The sequence below is a fragment of the Hylobates moloch genome, unplaced genomic scaffold, assembly GCF_009828535.3.
Source record: "Hylobates moloch isolate HMO894 unplaced genomic scaffold, HMol_V3 SCAFFOLD_11, whole genome shotgun sequence".
NCBI classification, from domain to species: domain Eukaryota; kingdom Metazoa; phylum Chordata; class Mammalia; order Primates; family Hylobatidae; genus Hylobates; species Hylobates moloch.
This window is the reverse complement of record NW_026652286.1, coordinates 21,057,864-21,075,256: the sequence shown is the minus strand read 5'-3', so window position 1 is coordinate 21,075,256 and position 17,393 is coordinate 21,057,864. Positions and strand designations below refer to the sequence as shown.

General features: G+C 35.8%; 2 protein-coding genes across 5 annotated transcripts in view; one reads left to right on the top strand and one right to left on the bottom strand.

The window, feature by feature from the left end:
* BBOX1 (gamma-butyrobetaine hydroxylase 1) overlaps positions 1-17,393 on the top strand; it is a 480,949-nt gene that overhangs the window by 34,822 nt on the left and 428,734 nt on the right. The gene's annotated exons all lie outside the window — the stretch shown is intronic.
* Positions 1-17,393, bottom strand: part of SLC5A12 (solute carrier family 5 member 12) — a 51,802-nt gene that overhangs the window by 28,172 nt on the left and 6,237 nt on the right. The window contains exons 2-7 of the mRNA XM_032166384.2: positions 14,497-14,562; positions 13,189-13,240; positions 11,171-11,238; positions 5,697-5,851; positions 5,435-5,575; positions 333-462 (exon numbers count right to left, since the gene is read on the bottom strand). Of these exons, the coding sequence (XP_032022275.1) occupies positions 333-462; positions 5,435-5,575; positions 5,697-5,851; positions 11,171-11,238; positions 13,189-13,240; positions 14,497-14,562 (612 nt within the window). The remainder of the gene's footprint in view (positions 1-332; positions 463-5,434; positions 5,576-5,696; positions 5,852-11,170; positions 11,239-13,188; positions 13,241-14,496; positions 14,563-17,393) is intronic.

The following is a 17,393-nucleotide window of genomic DNA, read 5'->3' as shown; positions in this document are numbered from 1 at the left end:
TTTTAGTAGAGATGATATTTTGCCATGTTGGCCGGGCTGGTCTCGAACTCCTGACCTCAGGTGATCCGCCCACCTCGGCCTCCCAAAGTGCTGGGATTACAGGTGTGAACCACCACGCCTGGCTAAGGTGCCCTCTTTTTTACATGCTCATTCCCCTGTATTAGAACCTGGTAGGTGCTGATATCACCCAAGAGAAGAAAGAAACCAACTTCTTGGGGTTTGAGAAATAGCAAGCAGTCTAGGAAGAAAAAGAGAAAGGCCAAGATTACCCACCAATAGCCAGAAGCACGCTCATTCCAGGCACTCGCCACTGTCCTCAAGAAAACCCATACCTGGTCTGGTGCTGAGATGATGCCAGAAGTCCAAGGGTCACAGTCTTTAAAGTGAGAGTACATGATTAAGCCAGAGAAGACAGCACACACCAGAATGATCCAGAGACCCAGCAAGTTAAAATACAAGGCACTAGAAAAGAGCACATGGGCCTATTGGTAGCCTGTATACCATATCATAGTGTGGTGAGGTCTTTACCAAGTACTCAAGGTCAAGGGTTTTGGGCCTTTTTGCTAGTAAAATAAAATTCTATAGTCTTTAAGAATCACTACACTGTATACTTTTGCTATTTTTTTTTTGCTTGAGAATATTACATTTTTAGACTCATTACCAAATTTAAATAAAGTAAGATTTTAAGTGAATTTTCCTTTGAAATCGGTTTTCTGCAAAGCCTTAATATGTGTGGTATGAGATCTATTCTCTTGGATGAAATTTCACATACCAATAACTCGTATTATATAACTTCAAGTGATTTTCCCCCTACTCAATTCATAAAACTGTCAAAAAGGCAACTTACATTTTTAACATCTTTTTCCAGAGGGATAATGAGCTAATACAGAAATAGATAAGGGTTGGAAATATTCACTTTGGAGATTAATGCAGATAAAAGTTAGAGTTGGTTTTTTAAAAAGACAACAGAAAATATGAAAAACTTAGGATCATCTTACCCATATTATGTGGTGCAATTCATTTTATTTTAAAACCCACAGATATGCCTAATTCCAGCCTGGATGTTTTTGTAGTATCCTACAGTTATGTTGTATTCATTACTGTCCTTTGAAAGTCAAAATTTTACTAATTTCCTCAATTCCAGAGAGGACATGAAAGTAGGCTGGCCTTACCTTGGCCTGAGAGAATAAACAACCTCACTGTGGAGATGGCCGCAGGGGGCCAAGAGAGCAACCCTGAACCTTGTCTAAGATCTAGTCATTGTTTGAAGGGAATCATATTTAAATATAAAGACACATGTTTATTTCAAAGTCCTCTAAAACCTATACTGTACAGGTGTACTTGATTTTCAGAAGACCCTTAAATCAAAGTCCACATTTATAAGGCAAATACACCAGATAAGTATCCCATTTAGAGGAGTTTTCGCTTCACAGTTTAGAAGAAGTTTTTATCTCAAAGTGTACTTCCGTGAAAGTATTTTGCCAATGCAATGATTTTTATGTGTTTGTTTTTCTTGGTGGGCTTTGGGAATACAATTGCTACATAAAATGAGCAATACCAATAATTGCATTAGCTGTACTCTTGCTGTCTCCAACCTTCAGGCCAACTCTATTCAAGCCTTTGCTCTGGCCGGCTAGAGAGGCTTTCCTGTTCCTCCTTCTTTGTAATAGTCACTTCCTGCTCTCTTGTCAGTTTCTACTCCTTATAATTATTTATGTCACTATAGTATTTATGATCTGAAATTCTATATTTATTCATGTATTATTGTTTTGTGTTCCCAGAGCACTGAACAGTTCCAGCGTATAGCAAATATAAAATTATTTTTTGGTAAGAAATAATGAAATGATTGAAGAAATTAATGGTAGAAATTCATTACTATATAATTGCATTTTTTACACTGTTTCTTTTTAAAATATACCATTGGACCTGGATTTATAAGTCTTTATCCTTAACAACTGTGTGACTTTAGACAAATCACATAACACTGAGTCAGTTATATCATCTGTAAAAAGAATGTAACATAACTGCCTTACTTTTTATTACAGGATTATGAGGATTTAATGAATTACACTCTGTAAAAATATGTGGAGGTTATATAGCTATACAGAGGACAGTCATATATTATCCAGAACAATCTTATAAGTTCATCAGTCAACTATGTGGAATGAGAAACCAGTGGCAATAGAACATTAAAGTCATTGTATTTTGAATTCATTTCTCATTTGAAATGGACTTGGGTTCTATACAGGGCTAATTCTTCTGTTTGTAAAATAGGCTTTTTCGTTGATCCATTCAAAAAGTATTTATTGGGCAACTCTCTGTACCAGGCCCTGTTCTAGGTATTGTGGCTATAGCAGGAAGCAATGCTATAAACCTCGTGGAGATTACATTTTGGGATTAGAAGCAGGTAATGAACACTGAAAATAAATGAATAAATAAATAAGATAATTTTAGATCTGATAGAGACATGGGGAAAATAAACTAAGGAAATGGAAATGGAAAAGCAACTGTGTGTAGATGTGCTCATCGTAACTGGGAGATGGGATGTGATATCCTGCATCAACTCCTTCTACCCTCATAGCACCATTTGCTACCAGCAGACCTGAAAGATAAACAAGGGATTAGAAACACAGTTAGCTTCCAGGAAGCACATGTAAGTGTCTGGGTAAGTGATACTATTTCTAGGTGCAAGGAAGATTTGGCTTTAGATTAAGTTGTCTTTGGTGAGTAATCACATTTCTGGTCATGAAACCAAATGCATGTATGTGAGCCACTTCTGATTCTAACCCATGCCCACCTTTAGTGTGAACTTTATGGATGTATTTTTACTTACTTATTTTGCAGGATTTATTTTCCTCAAGTACCAGAGATTTTTCTAAGCCTCATGGAATGTCTTAATTACATTAGGCTCTCAGATAATGGAACAAAACCAGAACATGTCATCAGCATCTGCAGAGCCTCCTAGGTGACAGTCAGTCAGCAGCTGGCTCTGAGTGGCTTCCAGATGCCCCTGAATGCCCTCAAGGCTCCAGCTGTGTGACAGATGGGACCCCTCACCATTTTCTCACCACAGCAATCTCCCCTCCAGCTCTGTGCACTGCAACTATACCAAACATCTGAACTGATTTCTCTCTTCTGAATTTTATTAACCCTATCACCTTAGATTCTCTCAGGGAACCCTTTTCTAAAGAGAATTTTTATGTTTCATCTTTCAATAGTCTCACAAAATTACTATCACAGTCCTAATCCCTTCATGGGAGTGGGCATGAGTGGAACCAGGAATGGCAGTCCTGAATGTTAGAAAATTATGTACATTTGTTAGGAAATTATGTACATTTCTTTCTTCATGAGTATGCCTCCTTTTCTGCCAGCTTTCATACTCACTAAATACTAGTACAACAAATTCCAAGTTCCAGGCAACTATAGGAAAGGGATTATATTCATTTTTCTTGAATTAAACTACTTTACTAAATGAGGTTTTAAGATTTATATACAGAAATATGTGTGTATGTGTGTACACATATTGATTGATTACAGCTATATAATTGTATTACTTGGTCTATCTTGTTGGAAATTTCCTAACTAGATAACAATAAGTTAATTGGTGGCTTCTGATTAGTTAGCCTTAAGTTTCATTTACATATATATATATGTGTGTGTATGAGTGTGTACACATACACACTCACATATATATGCCCATCCATACATGTGTGTGTCCCTGTGTATATACATACACACAATGCTTCTCGAGGCATTACTTCGTTTAATAAGTGATAAACATTTAGTAAACACAAAGCATTGTTCTTGGTCTTGTGGGGAAAAATGATTAAAAAGACACATTTCCTAACTTTCAGGTATTAACATAGAGAAATTAGGCATATTCACAAAAGAAAATAATATAAACTCATAATATTTTTACAAACTAGATATAACAAAGAATTATTATTTATTTTACCAAAGGATTCTTCTCTTTACAGGTACAGCCAACTATAATTTATTTTAGAGCAGAATTTTAAATGAATTTTTCGGATCAAAGTCACATGCATTTTCAATAACACAGCTATTTGATAAAGAGATGACCACATGTGTGGAGGGTTTGTTACAATATTATTTATTGTAATAAGATTTGAATATATTACCAGTGAATTGATGGAACACCAGATAATGCTTTTATTTCCGTATTCTGAGAGCTATGAAATACATAAGGAGAACATTACAGTTCTCCTTTTGGAATTCAACTTACAAAATGATTGAATCATTTCCAGGCAATTTTGTATTTTATTTAGTGAAATAAGAAACTGTGCATTGAAAGCATTTTAAAATCACCTGGGGAAATATTCATAGTGACTGTTTCTCCAAGAAAAGTTTAGAGTATCCTGGTTAGGCTGGGGAGGTTGAAACCTTGGGAAGCAGCACTGAAGATGAAGAATCATTTTGGATGCAGTTCTGGCTTATTTCTGCCAGTTTTGTGAAAGTGTATATAACTTTGGTCTCTATTTTGGAGCATGGGGTGGCTTGCAGGGCTTGGAAAATGCAAAAGGCTTGTGCCTCTGCTTGTATCCTTCAGAGCAAGCAGACCAGGAAAGAGTCAGAGCAGCTGAAGTTCCACTGTGGCTTGCTATATTACCCTTTGTTTTCTTATTTTTTTAACCTCTCCTTGGAAACTTTAAGAGTACAAACATCTGTTAAGTGAGCTTAACCTTTGCAAATATAAATGAAGCTTAACTTGGGCTATTTCTGGTAAATGCCTATATCAAAGAAAAAAATGAAACAATGCTAACTACTCAGAAACCACCAACTAACTTAGAGATATCTAACTAAGGAATTTCCAATCGGATAGACCAAGTAAGACAACTGTACAGCTGTAACCAATCAAATACTTTCTTTGCCTTGCTTCCATGTTTAACCTGTAATTTTTCCCCTTGTGTTCCCTCAATGGAGGCCTTGAGCTACTTCTATTTGGTAAATGCCTAATTCATAAATCACTGTTCACTCAAATAAACTCTTTAAAAATTTAATTGTGCCTCAGTTTACCTTTTAACCCATGAAAAGAAAAATGATAGTTGAAGAGACCACATGCTAAATCAAGTGAGGAAGAAATGTGAGCTATTTACCTTTGCATTGCCACCCACAGTACCTAATTTAATCTAGTAATTTCTCAATAAATGGAGGCAGCAAATAATTGAGAGAAAAGACAAACCGACTTCAGTTCACACCCCAGCTCTACCACTTCCTGCTGAGATGACAGTAGTAATGCTGGGCTCAAAAAGTTGAAAGAGTTAAGTGAGTCTCTCTGCCTCTCTCTTACATACACACACACACACACACACACACACACACACACACACACACACACACGAGGAAGTATTAATATATAATAAGTACCAAATAAGGTAAGATAAAACATTAAAATTTTTCTTGACTGAGAACTTACAGCTTAGCATGCTTTTCTGTTTTGCAAGAGATGCATCGCTGAATAGTTGATTGATTGACCCCATAGATTCCGAGCCAAGTAAAAGTTCCTCCCACTGTGATAGTCCAAAAAGTGTGTCGCCTGAGAGGATCTACATCAAAGCTATGAGACAGAGAGAAATGAGTGAACAAAGATATTCCTTTGATGCCCAAGATATTATTTTAGGAGATAAGGTCATGTAGCTAAGTCTTTGTAAAGTATGAAGAAGTTGCATTGGACATACTCAAATATATGTAGTCGAGATCCATTTGTTGATTGCTCTAATACATTGTGGAATCCCCCAGCACGAGTTGATCCTTGAATGAGAACCGTTAAGAAGCCCACAATCATGACAACCATCTGAAATGCATCTGTCCACACCACTGCTTTTAATCCTCCCTGAAATGGAGAGAATGTTTGAGTCCTTGAAAACAAACCCTGTAACTCTTCTGGCTCTGCAAAACCTCTCTGCTAATGCATGCATGCATTCTTTTGTTTATTCAGCATCAGCCACTGAGCATCTTTTATATGCTAAGTACCATGTTAAGCATGAGAATAAAATGGAAAGTCAAAGAGACATACCCCTTCCTTAACTTTATAAAGTTTATAATCTATGGGAGAAGCAGATGTTGGACAACAAGATAGTGATTTTCTTAAAAATGTGGAAAGTGCAATTAAGAAAGACAGGTTACTATAGGAGCATAAAACAGGGAGCCCTGACCTGGTCTTGAGGAAATGATGTTCAAGCTAATTTCTGAAGAATGAGTAGGAATTTACCAACTACAGAGGACAAAGAGAAGAGGGAACCAGCATGTGTGAAGAAGCACAGCTCCCTGAGGAAATACGAGAAAGCTGGAAGATATTGGTCAAAAGTGTGAAACACCCAAAGAGGAATTTGCTCTTTGGGTGAATTTGCTAGAGGCCTGACCACACAGACTTTGATGAAGACACTTAAATGATTTCTCAAGAGCAATAAGGAAGCATTAACAAGAGTTATATGATGAGAGATTTTGTTTCACAGCAGTTTCATTGGTGATTGTGTGGAGAATCAACTGCAGGAAAAGAGAAGGAGTTGAGAGAACATCTCAGTTTATTTCAGTAGTCCATGCCCAATATGATTCACTGATAGAGGTAAGGTAGAGATGAAAAGAAGTGGATGGACTGTTTTGGAGGTAAAATCAACATAACTTATGATTCATTCATTGAATACAGGTGATAAAGAAGTAAGGGAATAAAGACTAACAAATAGGATCTGACTTGCACAACTAGAAACACTTTTTGCAAAATTAGTGACAGGGAATATATTTTGGGAAACTGAGATGGTAGAATATCAAACAAAGAACTAGGAAGGAATAGTATATTCCAGACATTCATAGAGGAATGAATTTTAAGGGCTACAGAATGGTCAAATGGTGAGGTAAGCAGAACAGAGTTCCAGGAGGATGAATCTAACAGTAAAATTTAGGATACAATGATTAGGCAAGAGGTTAGAGCAGTGGTTATGAAACCCAGCTCCCCTTTAGAGTCACTTGAGGAATGTAAAAGAAAAAATAAATAATTAAATAACATTTAAGCCCTATCCCCAAGGGTTGTGAATTAATTAAGGTCTGGATTGGGGCCTGGTCCTCAGTGTCTTTTGAAAGCTCCCCAGTTGACTCTAGTGTAGAATTACACTTGGGAACATTTGGGCAAGAAGAAGGAAGGAAAAAGAGAGGCTGTTGTAGTATTACAGGTATAGAAGCCCTTAGGACGATGATCTATGTGGGATGAGCAAGTAGAGAAAGATGAAATGAAGTGATATATCAATAAGTGCTTGGGAAATGAATGAGCTCTGAAATGACGTGGTATTTTTAACATTGAAAAACAGAATTATCATCTCTGGTTACTCCTCCAGAGTGTCAAGAACTTTAGTGAAAAGATGACAGGCTTCATCTTCATCTTGAGATGAAAGAAGACAATGGGGTTGCCCCATCACTTCTTTTGTAATTAAAATTGAAATTCAATTTTAAAAATAGACATTAAAATACCTGCCAAAGGCACCGTATTTATATATTCTGTTCACACATGGTTTGAGGAATAATAAATTTCTTACCTGCACTAGCTTAATTTTCTTAAATCCATTAAGCCTTCAAAACCCAAATCTCAATGTAAGATTTTAGTGCTATGAAGACAAAATGTCAAAGGCCTCTGTTTTCAGAGGATACTTGGCATTGGTTGTGCAGAAATCTGCATAAACTTGGCATAAGGCAAGAGAACAAACCACTTTATCAGATATTAATCAAAAGGCAGATTATAGCCACCATGAAGACTTGTTTGACTCCTTCATACCCACAGTGAGTCCTGAACTCCTTTCTCTGTCATACACACACACACACACACACACACACACACACTCACACACTTCTTTAATACTGAGGGTACCTTGTGTGTCACCTACATATTTAATCAAACTGCCTTGTTTGGGGTCTAATGTTTGCCCTACTGAACTACGGAACCCTGGATGGCAACAAACACTTTCTCTTTTCTCTTTCACTGGTTATTTTAAATATTTTATACATCCACAGGCTTAGCAGAGTAAAGAGACTGCAATATGAGCAAAGGTGAAGCCTCTAATTTGACGAGAGAGAAGAACAGAGGTGTGGTACAGAGATTATATGGGTAGATTGGATTCACAGAATGAAAGATTTTTAACACCAGGCTAAGGAGCTTATAATTTATCTTGTGAACAATAGGAAGTAAGAGGAGAATTAGATCAGTAAAGTTGCATGAAGAAATGAATATTTTAAGAATATTAATCTGACAGAGGTATGCAGGGTGTGGGAGCAAGAAGAGACTGGAAGCACAAAACCAGTTAGAAAGTAGTCAATTTAGTTTATTTTAGTTTGTTGTGATTATAAAAATATCTGGATGTTTCTGATGTCATGCTTTTTGGTTTCTATTTGTCCTACTTTTGCTATGCTTGTTTTTCTCTTTTCTTCTTTTGCTTTGATGAATTGAGGGTTGCTTTTTCAAACTCCGTTTTTCTTAACTTTGACTATTTTATTTAAATGGATCCCCTTGAAATTTCGCCGTGCATTTTAAATGTAGAGTCAATATTTAAGCAATGCCGTAATCCCCAGAAATTCAAGGATGATAAAACATTTAAGTCTGAGTACTCTCTTCCTGATTTACATTCTATTTTTATACAGTTTGGGGGTAATTCTTTTTTCTTAATTTCAAAATGGCATATAATTGTAATTATTATTGATATATTTTATATTTTAAATTGTACGATAATATAAAACATTTAGTAATATACAAATTATAAAATAATGATTATCAGTTAGTACCAAAAATAGTTTAACTAGACTCATTAAATGTTCACTATTTTCTTATCAATTATTCTGTTTAAAACTGTCATATTTTAATGTTTTCCCTTTCTCCCACAGTATCTCCTCTAGATTTTTCTTTAGGGAAGATCTGTAAGTGCTAAATTCTCTTTGGTTCTTGCCACTCAACTCCTGAAAGATAGTTTTGTCAAAAACACAATTATGACTGGGTCTGGAATACTTTTTCCTCAATGCTTTGAATGTATTATACCACTGTTTCTGGTTTCCATTGTTGTTGCTAAGTGTCCCTCTTTAAGTATCTCTTTCTCCTTCCTCTGGTTCTTTTTCAGGTCCTCCATTTATATTTGCTGTTCTACAGTTTCACTAATGTATCTAGATATAAACTTATTCTTTTTCTTTCTGCTTTAAGGTTACACTTTCTAAATCCATATATACTTATATTTCATCATATCTGAAAAATTACAATCCGTAATTTTTTGAAACACTACCTCCATTCTATTTATACTCTCCTCTGAGACTCCAACTGGACATGAATTAGACCTTCTTATTTTGTCCACCATATGTCTCCATTTCCATTTCACTTTTTTCATCTTCTTGTCTCTCTGTTATTCTTTGGGTAATTTCTTTGGATAGAGTTTCCATAATACTCATTGTCTCTTCAAATATATTTGCTCTTTATCATAATAATTATATTGTGTGGTCAGTCATTCCTGATGTTTATTCATCTTTGAAATTACATTCTTTATTTATTTAAGTTGTTTATGCATATCTATTCTCTTATTCAGTATCTTTTAATGCCGAAATATTTTGTTCTTGAGAGGCTAAATCTTGTTTGTTGCTTTGCTGATCCTCACTTACAGTAAATTGCTATTTTGTATTTTTTATGATATTTTGTTAAAGTTATTGTTAGATCTTTATCTGTGTGTAAATATCTTATAGTCTTAAGTTGGATTATTCCTCCAGAGAGGACTTGCACTTTTTCCTTGCAAAATCTGAAGTGCATCACTGAAGTAAAACCATGCCAGCTCCCCCCAAGGATTCTAGCTTAATGTTATAGTCCCAAGCTCAGTTTCCCTACATTTTCACTGACCCAAATTTCAATACCTTAATAGTAGTAGTACTGTTATCACCACCTGCCTTCAAGTCAACCTCATGCATCCTGTCTACTCACAACACTCCAAATATCAGCCCTGATAATTAATATATTTTAAATTGTTTTATATTATTTTGTTACTTTGTTTTTTGGGGAGAACACTTACTTAGGGAGCTATGATACCTTTTTCAAGGCAAGCAATGCATTAAAAATTGTTATATCCAGTATCTAGCTGATCTTCTCTGGACAGGTACCTCAGAGCAACTAATCTATTACATGAGGTCAGAGGTAAGAGGAGCAAGATCCTATTTTTTAGCATAGGTGGGAAGAGTTGTGTCTGGAATAGAATTATGGTAATGAGAATGTAATGTTTTAAAATGAAGACAAAACTAAGTGCAAAGAAATAATGGGATTTGCAAGTATGAAAAAGATCAGGCTACTTTAAAATTGTATATAATTGGAATAGATGTTACAAAGAGTAGGTGATATGCACATAACACCAAAATACATGAATCATCTGCTATATGAAAATATATTAATTTTTTATTTTTATCTATAGTGAAGGAAAGATAATTCAACTGTCTGGGAACCACTACCATATGCTTAACTGGTTAATTATAGGTTGTACATGGTACAATGACTCAGAAGAATAACAATTATAGCTGCAGGGAATGGGCAAACAATAGGTGCTCAATGAATGTTTAACTAAACTATATATAATTGTATTAATTACATAAACATGCTGCCAATACAACTCAGGCTCCTTAATTAAAAACAGAGCATATGTAAAGCCAAGTGGTAAATGTAATCCAGGCTTACCCAGAAATACAAGACAAAAACAAGCTGTGAAATCCTCAAGTTTATAAAATAGCAGCCATCACTGCTCACTGGTATGTACATTTTGTTATTTCTCAACCAGTAGACAGTGAAGTATAAAGTGTAAAGTGTAAGTGCCATCTGTGGTTTATGAGGGCCATGAATGAATAAACTATTTTTCTCAGAAGTAGCATAGGGTCACCTATTCTCTAAACAAGAAGACTTTTTCATTAGATCTTTTTCTTATTAGGCATGATTTTCTTGAATGAGTGCAGAGATTAAATTCTCCTAAAGGTTGGTAATGAAAAGAATGTTAAACAACAGCACCTTCCTCAGGAAACTGTGACAGATAAGCCAACGTACTTCTGCTTAATTTTGGAATAACGAATTCTGCTATAATTAGATGCCTATTGCTGGAGATTTGCCCTTATCCCATATTAAGAGGTAGTGTTAAATACTTCTTCACAGCTAGATACATACCAGGGTACAGTAGAATGTGCAAACAATTCCTGTTGCAAACACAGAGCCCCAGAGATCAAACCCAGTCACTAGGAAAGAAGAAAAAAATATTAAAAGAAGTTTCCTTCAAAAAATTAAAAGAGCAAGTTTTCTGAGGAAAAAGACACAATATTTTTATCAGTGTTCTTTGTAGGCAAAAAATAAAATCAAATTAGAGTTTTCCCTCATTGAATTTTCACATCTTTGAGAAAGATTATTTTTATTATATTTTTATACTTCTAGCCATTCCATACATTTCATGTAATGTTAAGTCAAATTGTTCCTCCTAAGATTTTGTAGCTTCCAATCTTTGATCCAAATGTTTTGTTTTTGAGTTTCTGTTTTTCTCAACAAAGTTAGTCTGAGTATTCTGAAATCGTCTAAACATCATCCATGAGCAGGGATATAAAAGGAAATAATGGCTTTAGAGGTTCCACTAGGAAGATTCTTGGGCAGAAAGTCAGTAGACTTGAATTTTTATTCAAACAACCCACTTCTCTTCTCTGACCATCATGAGAAACATGAACAAAAATTGAGTTTTAATAGATCTTTGACTTTTTTTCTAGGAAAACAATCCTTTTATTGAATGTACCTAGCATATATAGGTATACACTTGCCATGGTGGTTTGCTACACCCATCAGCCTGTCATCTACATTAGGTATTTCTCCTAAGGCTATCCCTCCCCTAGCCCCCTGCCCACTGACAGGCCTCCAATGTGTGCTGTTCCCCTCCCTGTGTCCATGTGTTCTCTTTGTTCAACTCCCACTTATGAGTGAGAACGTGGTGTTTGGTTTCCTGTCCTTGTGATAGTTTGCTGAGAATGATGGTTTCCAGCTTCATCCATGCCCCTACAAAGGACATGAACTCATCATTTTTATGGCTGCATAGTATCCATGGTGTATATGTGGCACATTTTCTTTATCCAATCTATCATTGATGGGCATTTGGGTTGGTTCCAAGTCTTTGCTATTGTGAATACAGCTGCAATAAACATATGTGTGCATGTGTCTTTATAATAGGATGATTATAATCCTTTGGGTGTATACCCAGTAATGGGTTGCTGGGTCAAATGGTATTTCTGGTTCTAGATCCTTGGGGAATCGCCACACTGTCTTCCATAATGGTTGAACTAATTTACACTCTCACCAACAGTGTAAAAGTGTTCCTATTTCTCCACATCCTCTCCAGCATCTGTTGTTTCCTGACTTTTTAATGATCGCCATTCTAATGGGTGTGAGATGGTATCTCATTGTGGTTTTGATTTGCTTTTCTCTAATTACCAGTGATCTTTGACTTTTAACAATCCATGCTTTTTTATTCCTGTTGCTTCTAAGAATACATATCACAAAATCAGATTACAAGTCCAAAGCACAAAACTCAGAGGAATATCAAGATAAAAAGGACTTTCTTGGCAGCTCTTATCTAAACCTCACTGACTCTGAGGTGAATATTTCTCAGTATAAGCACATAGCCCAATTAAATGGAATATTGAGGACTTTCAATACAGCAGGTGTCATTGTGAAGTTTACTTTGACTTTTATTTATTTCCTTTTTGTTTTTAGGATTCTATTATTTTGAAAGAATAGACTATAAATTTTAGTGTAACTATTACAAGCAACTTTTACTCTTATACTGAGATTATCTACTTCATGAGATCACTGAAGTCCCTATATTATAGATGACCATACTTAGCAACATATACAATATCGAAACTGCCATAATTCCAATGATTTAAAAACAAAAACCAAATCCCAAACAAACAAAAGCAATCAAAATTGGTGTCTGGAAGTATATGAGTCAAAACCAAGTAACTAATTGTTTGCATTATTTTCAATGTTTAATCAATATTTAGAGCTTTATGTAATGACTTCTAATAGTAATTCAGAATCCCCTAACCAGAAGAATATCTCCCCAACAAAGTATTTTATTTATAATTCTCCATGGTGAGAATTCAGGCATAAAAATGGTAAAATATGCCAAGGGAATGTTGATAACTCACCTTGATTGAGTGCCAGGGCAGGAGCATACACCACCACTCCTGTGTAGAGAATCTGGTAGAGAAACAAGAATCAGGTTGGCAGTGAGAAAGGGACATAGAAAGGAAAACTGCCTAGAAAGTTCTTTATTGATGTTAGAGTTGTATTCTCTTCAACCTGTTCATCAAACATTGCATTCCTGTTGACTCTAATTTTGAAGTTGCTCACCACTATCAGTAGTTTGTAGAGGGGATGTAATCATTAGATGGAGGAAGAGAGTTGGATTTTCAAAATTGCTACTAATTTTGAGATATTATGATTATATTTTGTATATCTCTAAGGGTTACAAAAATAGACTTAAGTTTTGATTCATCTTCCTTCTACCCATTTTCCTGATGCACGCATAACAGTGAACTCTCTACTGACTTCATGAGCAACAGAAGCGTATTTTAGCAGTTTGCTGAAATAAGGAATTTAGAGGTGAGATAGAAAGAATCTGTGAGGAAAAAGTACTGTGCTGGGAAGACTAACAACATGGGTGATCTCCATAATGAATATGGCTTCTAATTCCCAGAAGTGCAACCACTATCCTGCTAGAAATAGGTCCAGTTTCTCCACTTTCTGTTTGGAATTTCACCATGTAGAGATTCATATTAGGGTTTTAAAAGGCAAATATCTGTGGGCAGGTAAAGGAGCATGGTTTTCCTCCTATTTTCTTGCCTAAATTCTTCAGTCAGTGAGTGGGAGTTTTGATTAAGAAGAGGGAAGAAGCTTATCCTCTAGGAGAAAGTACTTGGTGAGTAGTAGGAAGTATATCAATGCTGTGCCATGGGCAAATATGGAGCAGCATGAAGACATCCCAAAGCTGGGAAGGTGGGAAAGGAGTTCATAAGAGAGAAGAGAGGGAAGTAGGAGTATTAGCTGGGAATATTGTCTTAACATGACTTTCAGCAAAATAGGTATTTGCTTCAACTCAGTTAATGGTTAAAAACACACAAGCCAAAAACAAAACAAAACAAAAAAACAGCAAAACCTAGTTACTGGACCATTTCATATCTAATCTACAGCAACTTGTACAGGTTAAACAGCAGTGAAATACATGTTAAAATGTGGGTGGCTTATACACACATACAAACAGCTTTATTTCCTTTTGTGGCTTGCAATATGCATTTGTTTGTTATTTTTAGTACAGATTAAAAGTGCTATCTTTGGAAGAAAGTAGTGTCTTCTTAGTATTAAGTGTCCTTTAGCTGAGTCTATTGCCCCCAAAATAAACATCTATATCTAGTAACCTCATAGTTTCCACATCTGCAGCAGCCATGACCCCTTACCGTCTGTACAATGTAGATGACTGTGGCAGCATAGCGAACTGGTTTGTTGAATCGTAGTTGTAAGTACTAAAGGAAACAGAAAGACATGCAGAGTCAGTGAGGTTTAGATAAGAACTGCTAAGAAAGTCCTTTTTATCTTGGTATATCCTCTGTTGTGCTCTGGACTTGTAATCTGATTTTATGATATGTATCCTTAGAAGCAACAGGAATAAAATAGCAGGGATTGTTAAAAGTCAAAGATCTATTAAAACTCAATTTTTGCTCATGTTTCTCATGATGATCAGAGAAGAGAAGTGGGTTGTTTGAATAAAAATTCAACTCTATTGACTTTCTGCCCAAAAGTCTTCCTAGTGGACTCACTGAAGCCATCGTTTCCTTTTATATTCCTGCTGCCCCAAATTTAGTTTAATCCTTTATTTTCTTTTTTCTGGATTGCTGTTATGGCACCCCAATTGATCTCCCTAATACCAACCTTTGCCCACTCATCCTATCAACCACATATCTCCCATATCAATTCTTTTAAAGCAGAGCTCTGATCATGTTGCTCTTTTTCTCAAATTCTTCAATGATTCTCTATCACTGACAAAACAAAGTGCGTATCCCAGGCTTGATATTCCAAGCCTTCCATTGTCGGACCCACACCCTCCCTTTCTTAAATCATATCACTAACCTTCACATAATTTATTCTCCACATGCAATTATTGTTTATCGTTCAGCTAACATGTTTTGTGCTTTTTCAGACCTTTCCTTCGTTTAGGCAGAACTCTCAATATAAGAGCCACTTCCCCCAAATTTCACAAAGTGTTAGTCATCTGTCAATGGATGGAAGGAAAAGTAAATACATTCTTTCAGATATAGAATTATGCAGTTGAAATAGTCTTTCTTCTTTCACAGATGAGAAATTCAAGGCTTAGATCATAGATGAAAGCATTAGCCCAATTGCTATTCCTGGCCCTGCTCATACTTCATCCTCTGAGCTCATATGGCACTAATATTAAGACTTTTTCATGGTTATCAGTTGCTATCTTGTATTTTGGTGTTGAATTTGATTATCTCACTGTATTAGTTTGTTATTAATACTGTACAAATTAATTACCACCAATTTGTTGTTTTGAAACAACAGAAATTTATTACCTCTCAGTACTGAAAACCAAAAGTTAAAAATCAATTTCACTGGGTCAAAATCAAAGTGTGAGCAGGAGGCTCCTACACGATGCTCTAAGGAAAAGTCAGCTTCCTGCCTTCCTGCTGTTAGGCTGCTGGCAGTCCTTAGCTTCCGGTTCCATCACTCCAATTTCTGCCTTTATAGTTACATTACCTTTTCTTTTGCCTGTCAAATTTCCCACTACCTCCCTCATATAAGGATATATGTGATTGTATTTATATAGAGCCTCTCTGGATAATCCAAGACAATTTTCTCACCTCAAAATCCTTCAATCACATTTGCAGTAATCCCTTTTAAAACAAAACAAAAAAACATGTAAAGTAATATTCACAGCTTTCAGGGATTACACCTGGATATATATTGGGGAAGGTATGCTGTTTTCAGCCTACCATATTTACTATCCCTGATATATACAAGTACTGTTCTATTTTATTCATTTTTATCTTTGTCATTTACATATTCATTCATTCAACAAACATTTGTTACCTGCTTTACATATTGCATTCTGACACAAAATGATAAGCAAATATGATATAGTCCATACCATAGAGGATCTTACAGATTAGATGAAGTGACCGTTAACAAATATTTATACCAATAAAAGTAAAGTTGCAATTGTGATATGTACTAAAAGAGCTAAAAGTAGCTGTGAACTTACTAAATAGTAGGATCTGATTTACTGTTTTGGAGGTAAGGAAAAGTTTTTCTCAGTAAGTATTCTAGAAGACATTAATATGTGTCTTTCAGTGTATAATAAACATGTATTGAATAAACACAATAAATTTTTAAAGTATCAATTGGCTTGAGGATTAAATTTCTTGCTAGTAGTTTCTACTTGATAGTAGTTCTTTCTTTTCTGAATTAAAAAAATCATTTTGATTAAATCAAGGATTGACAACCGATTTATCCTTTCCCTAGAAACAATAGATAAATGTTTCATGGCTTACAGTGGGCCCTTCTTTGAAACTAAGGACATCTCTTGGCAGAACTGTGACTCCATTTTATACTAACTCACATTCTCAATTTATCCTGCCAGATTCTCCCAAACCTGAGGTAGAAAACCACCTTAATTTCAGGCCCTCTCTTCAGATGATACATTCTGTGAGCCAGAATGTATAGTCCAGTGAATATGTGAATGAGGGCACCAGACATAAGGAAAATATTATTGAGGAAGGGAAGTCAGTGAGGAGTCAGCAGTCTCTCAAATATCATAAGGTAGAAAACACTGTGAAATGTCTGTGGTGAAGACAACTTGGGTTCTAATCTTGTGCCCTTGGGAAGACTATTTTCTGCTACTAAGCCATGATTTTCTCTTCTGAAAGTGGATGTTGTATGGATCAAATGGTGGGAGGTATGATAATGCCAAGTACAGAGCTAGGGCTATAGTAGGATTTAATGACTGCTGTGGTCACTGAGGGTGCAACAACCATAGTTTATTGGCATTCCCTGTTCCAGTACATGTTGATGGCATCTAAATGTGCCTGAGATTATCTGCTTGAGAGTGTTCTGAGCCTTTGCACAGGGCCCTAGGGCAGATCAGAAAGGCTTGCAGGTGTTATCATCAGCCTCAGCCAATGACTAAATGGGGTTGGAAGCAAAATACCCTGGCTTTTTGCCTTTCAGTGAGGACAACCCTGAGACGCACTTTATATTGTCTCTTAGAGATCCCCAGTTGGATTGAACCCCAGTTGTTCACAGTGGTAACCTGCTCAAAATTACGTTTTTTATTGGT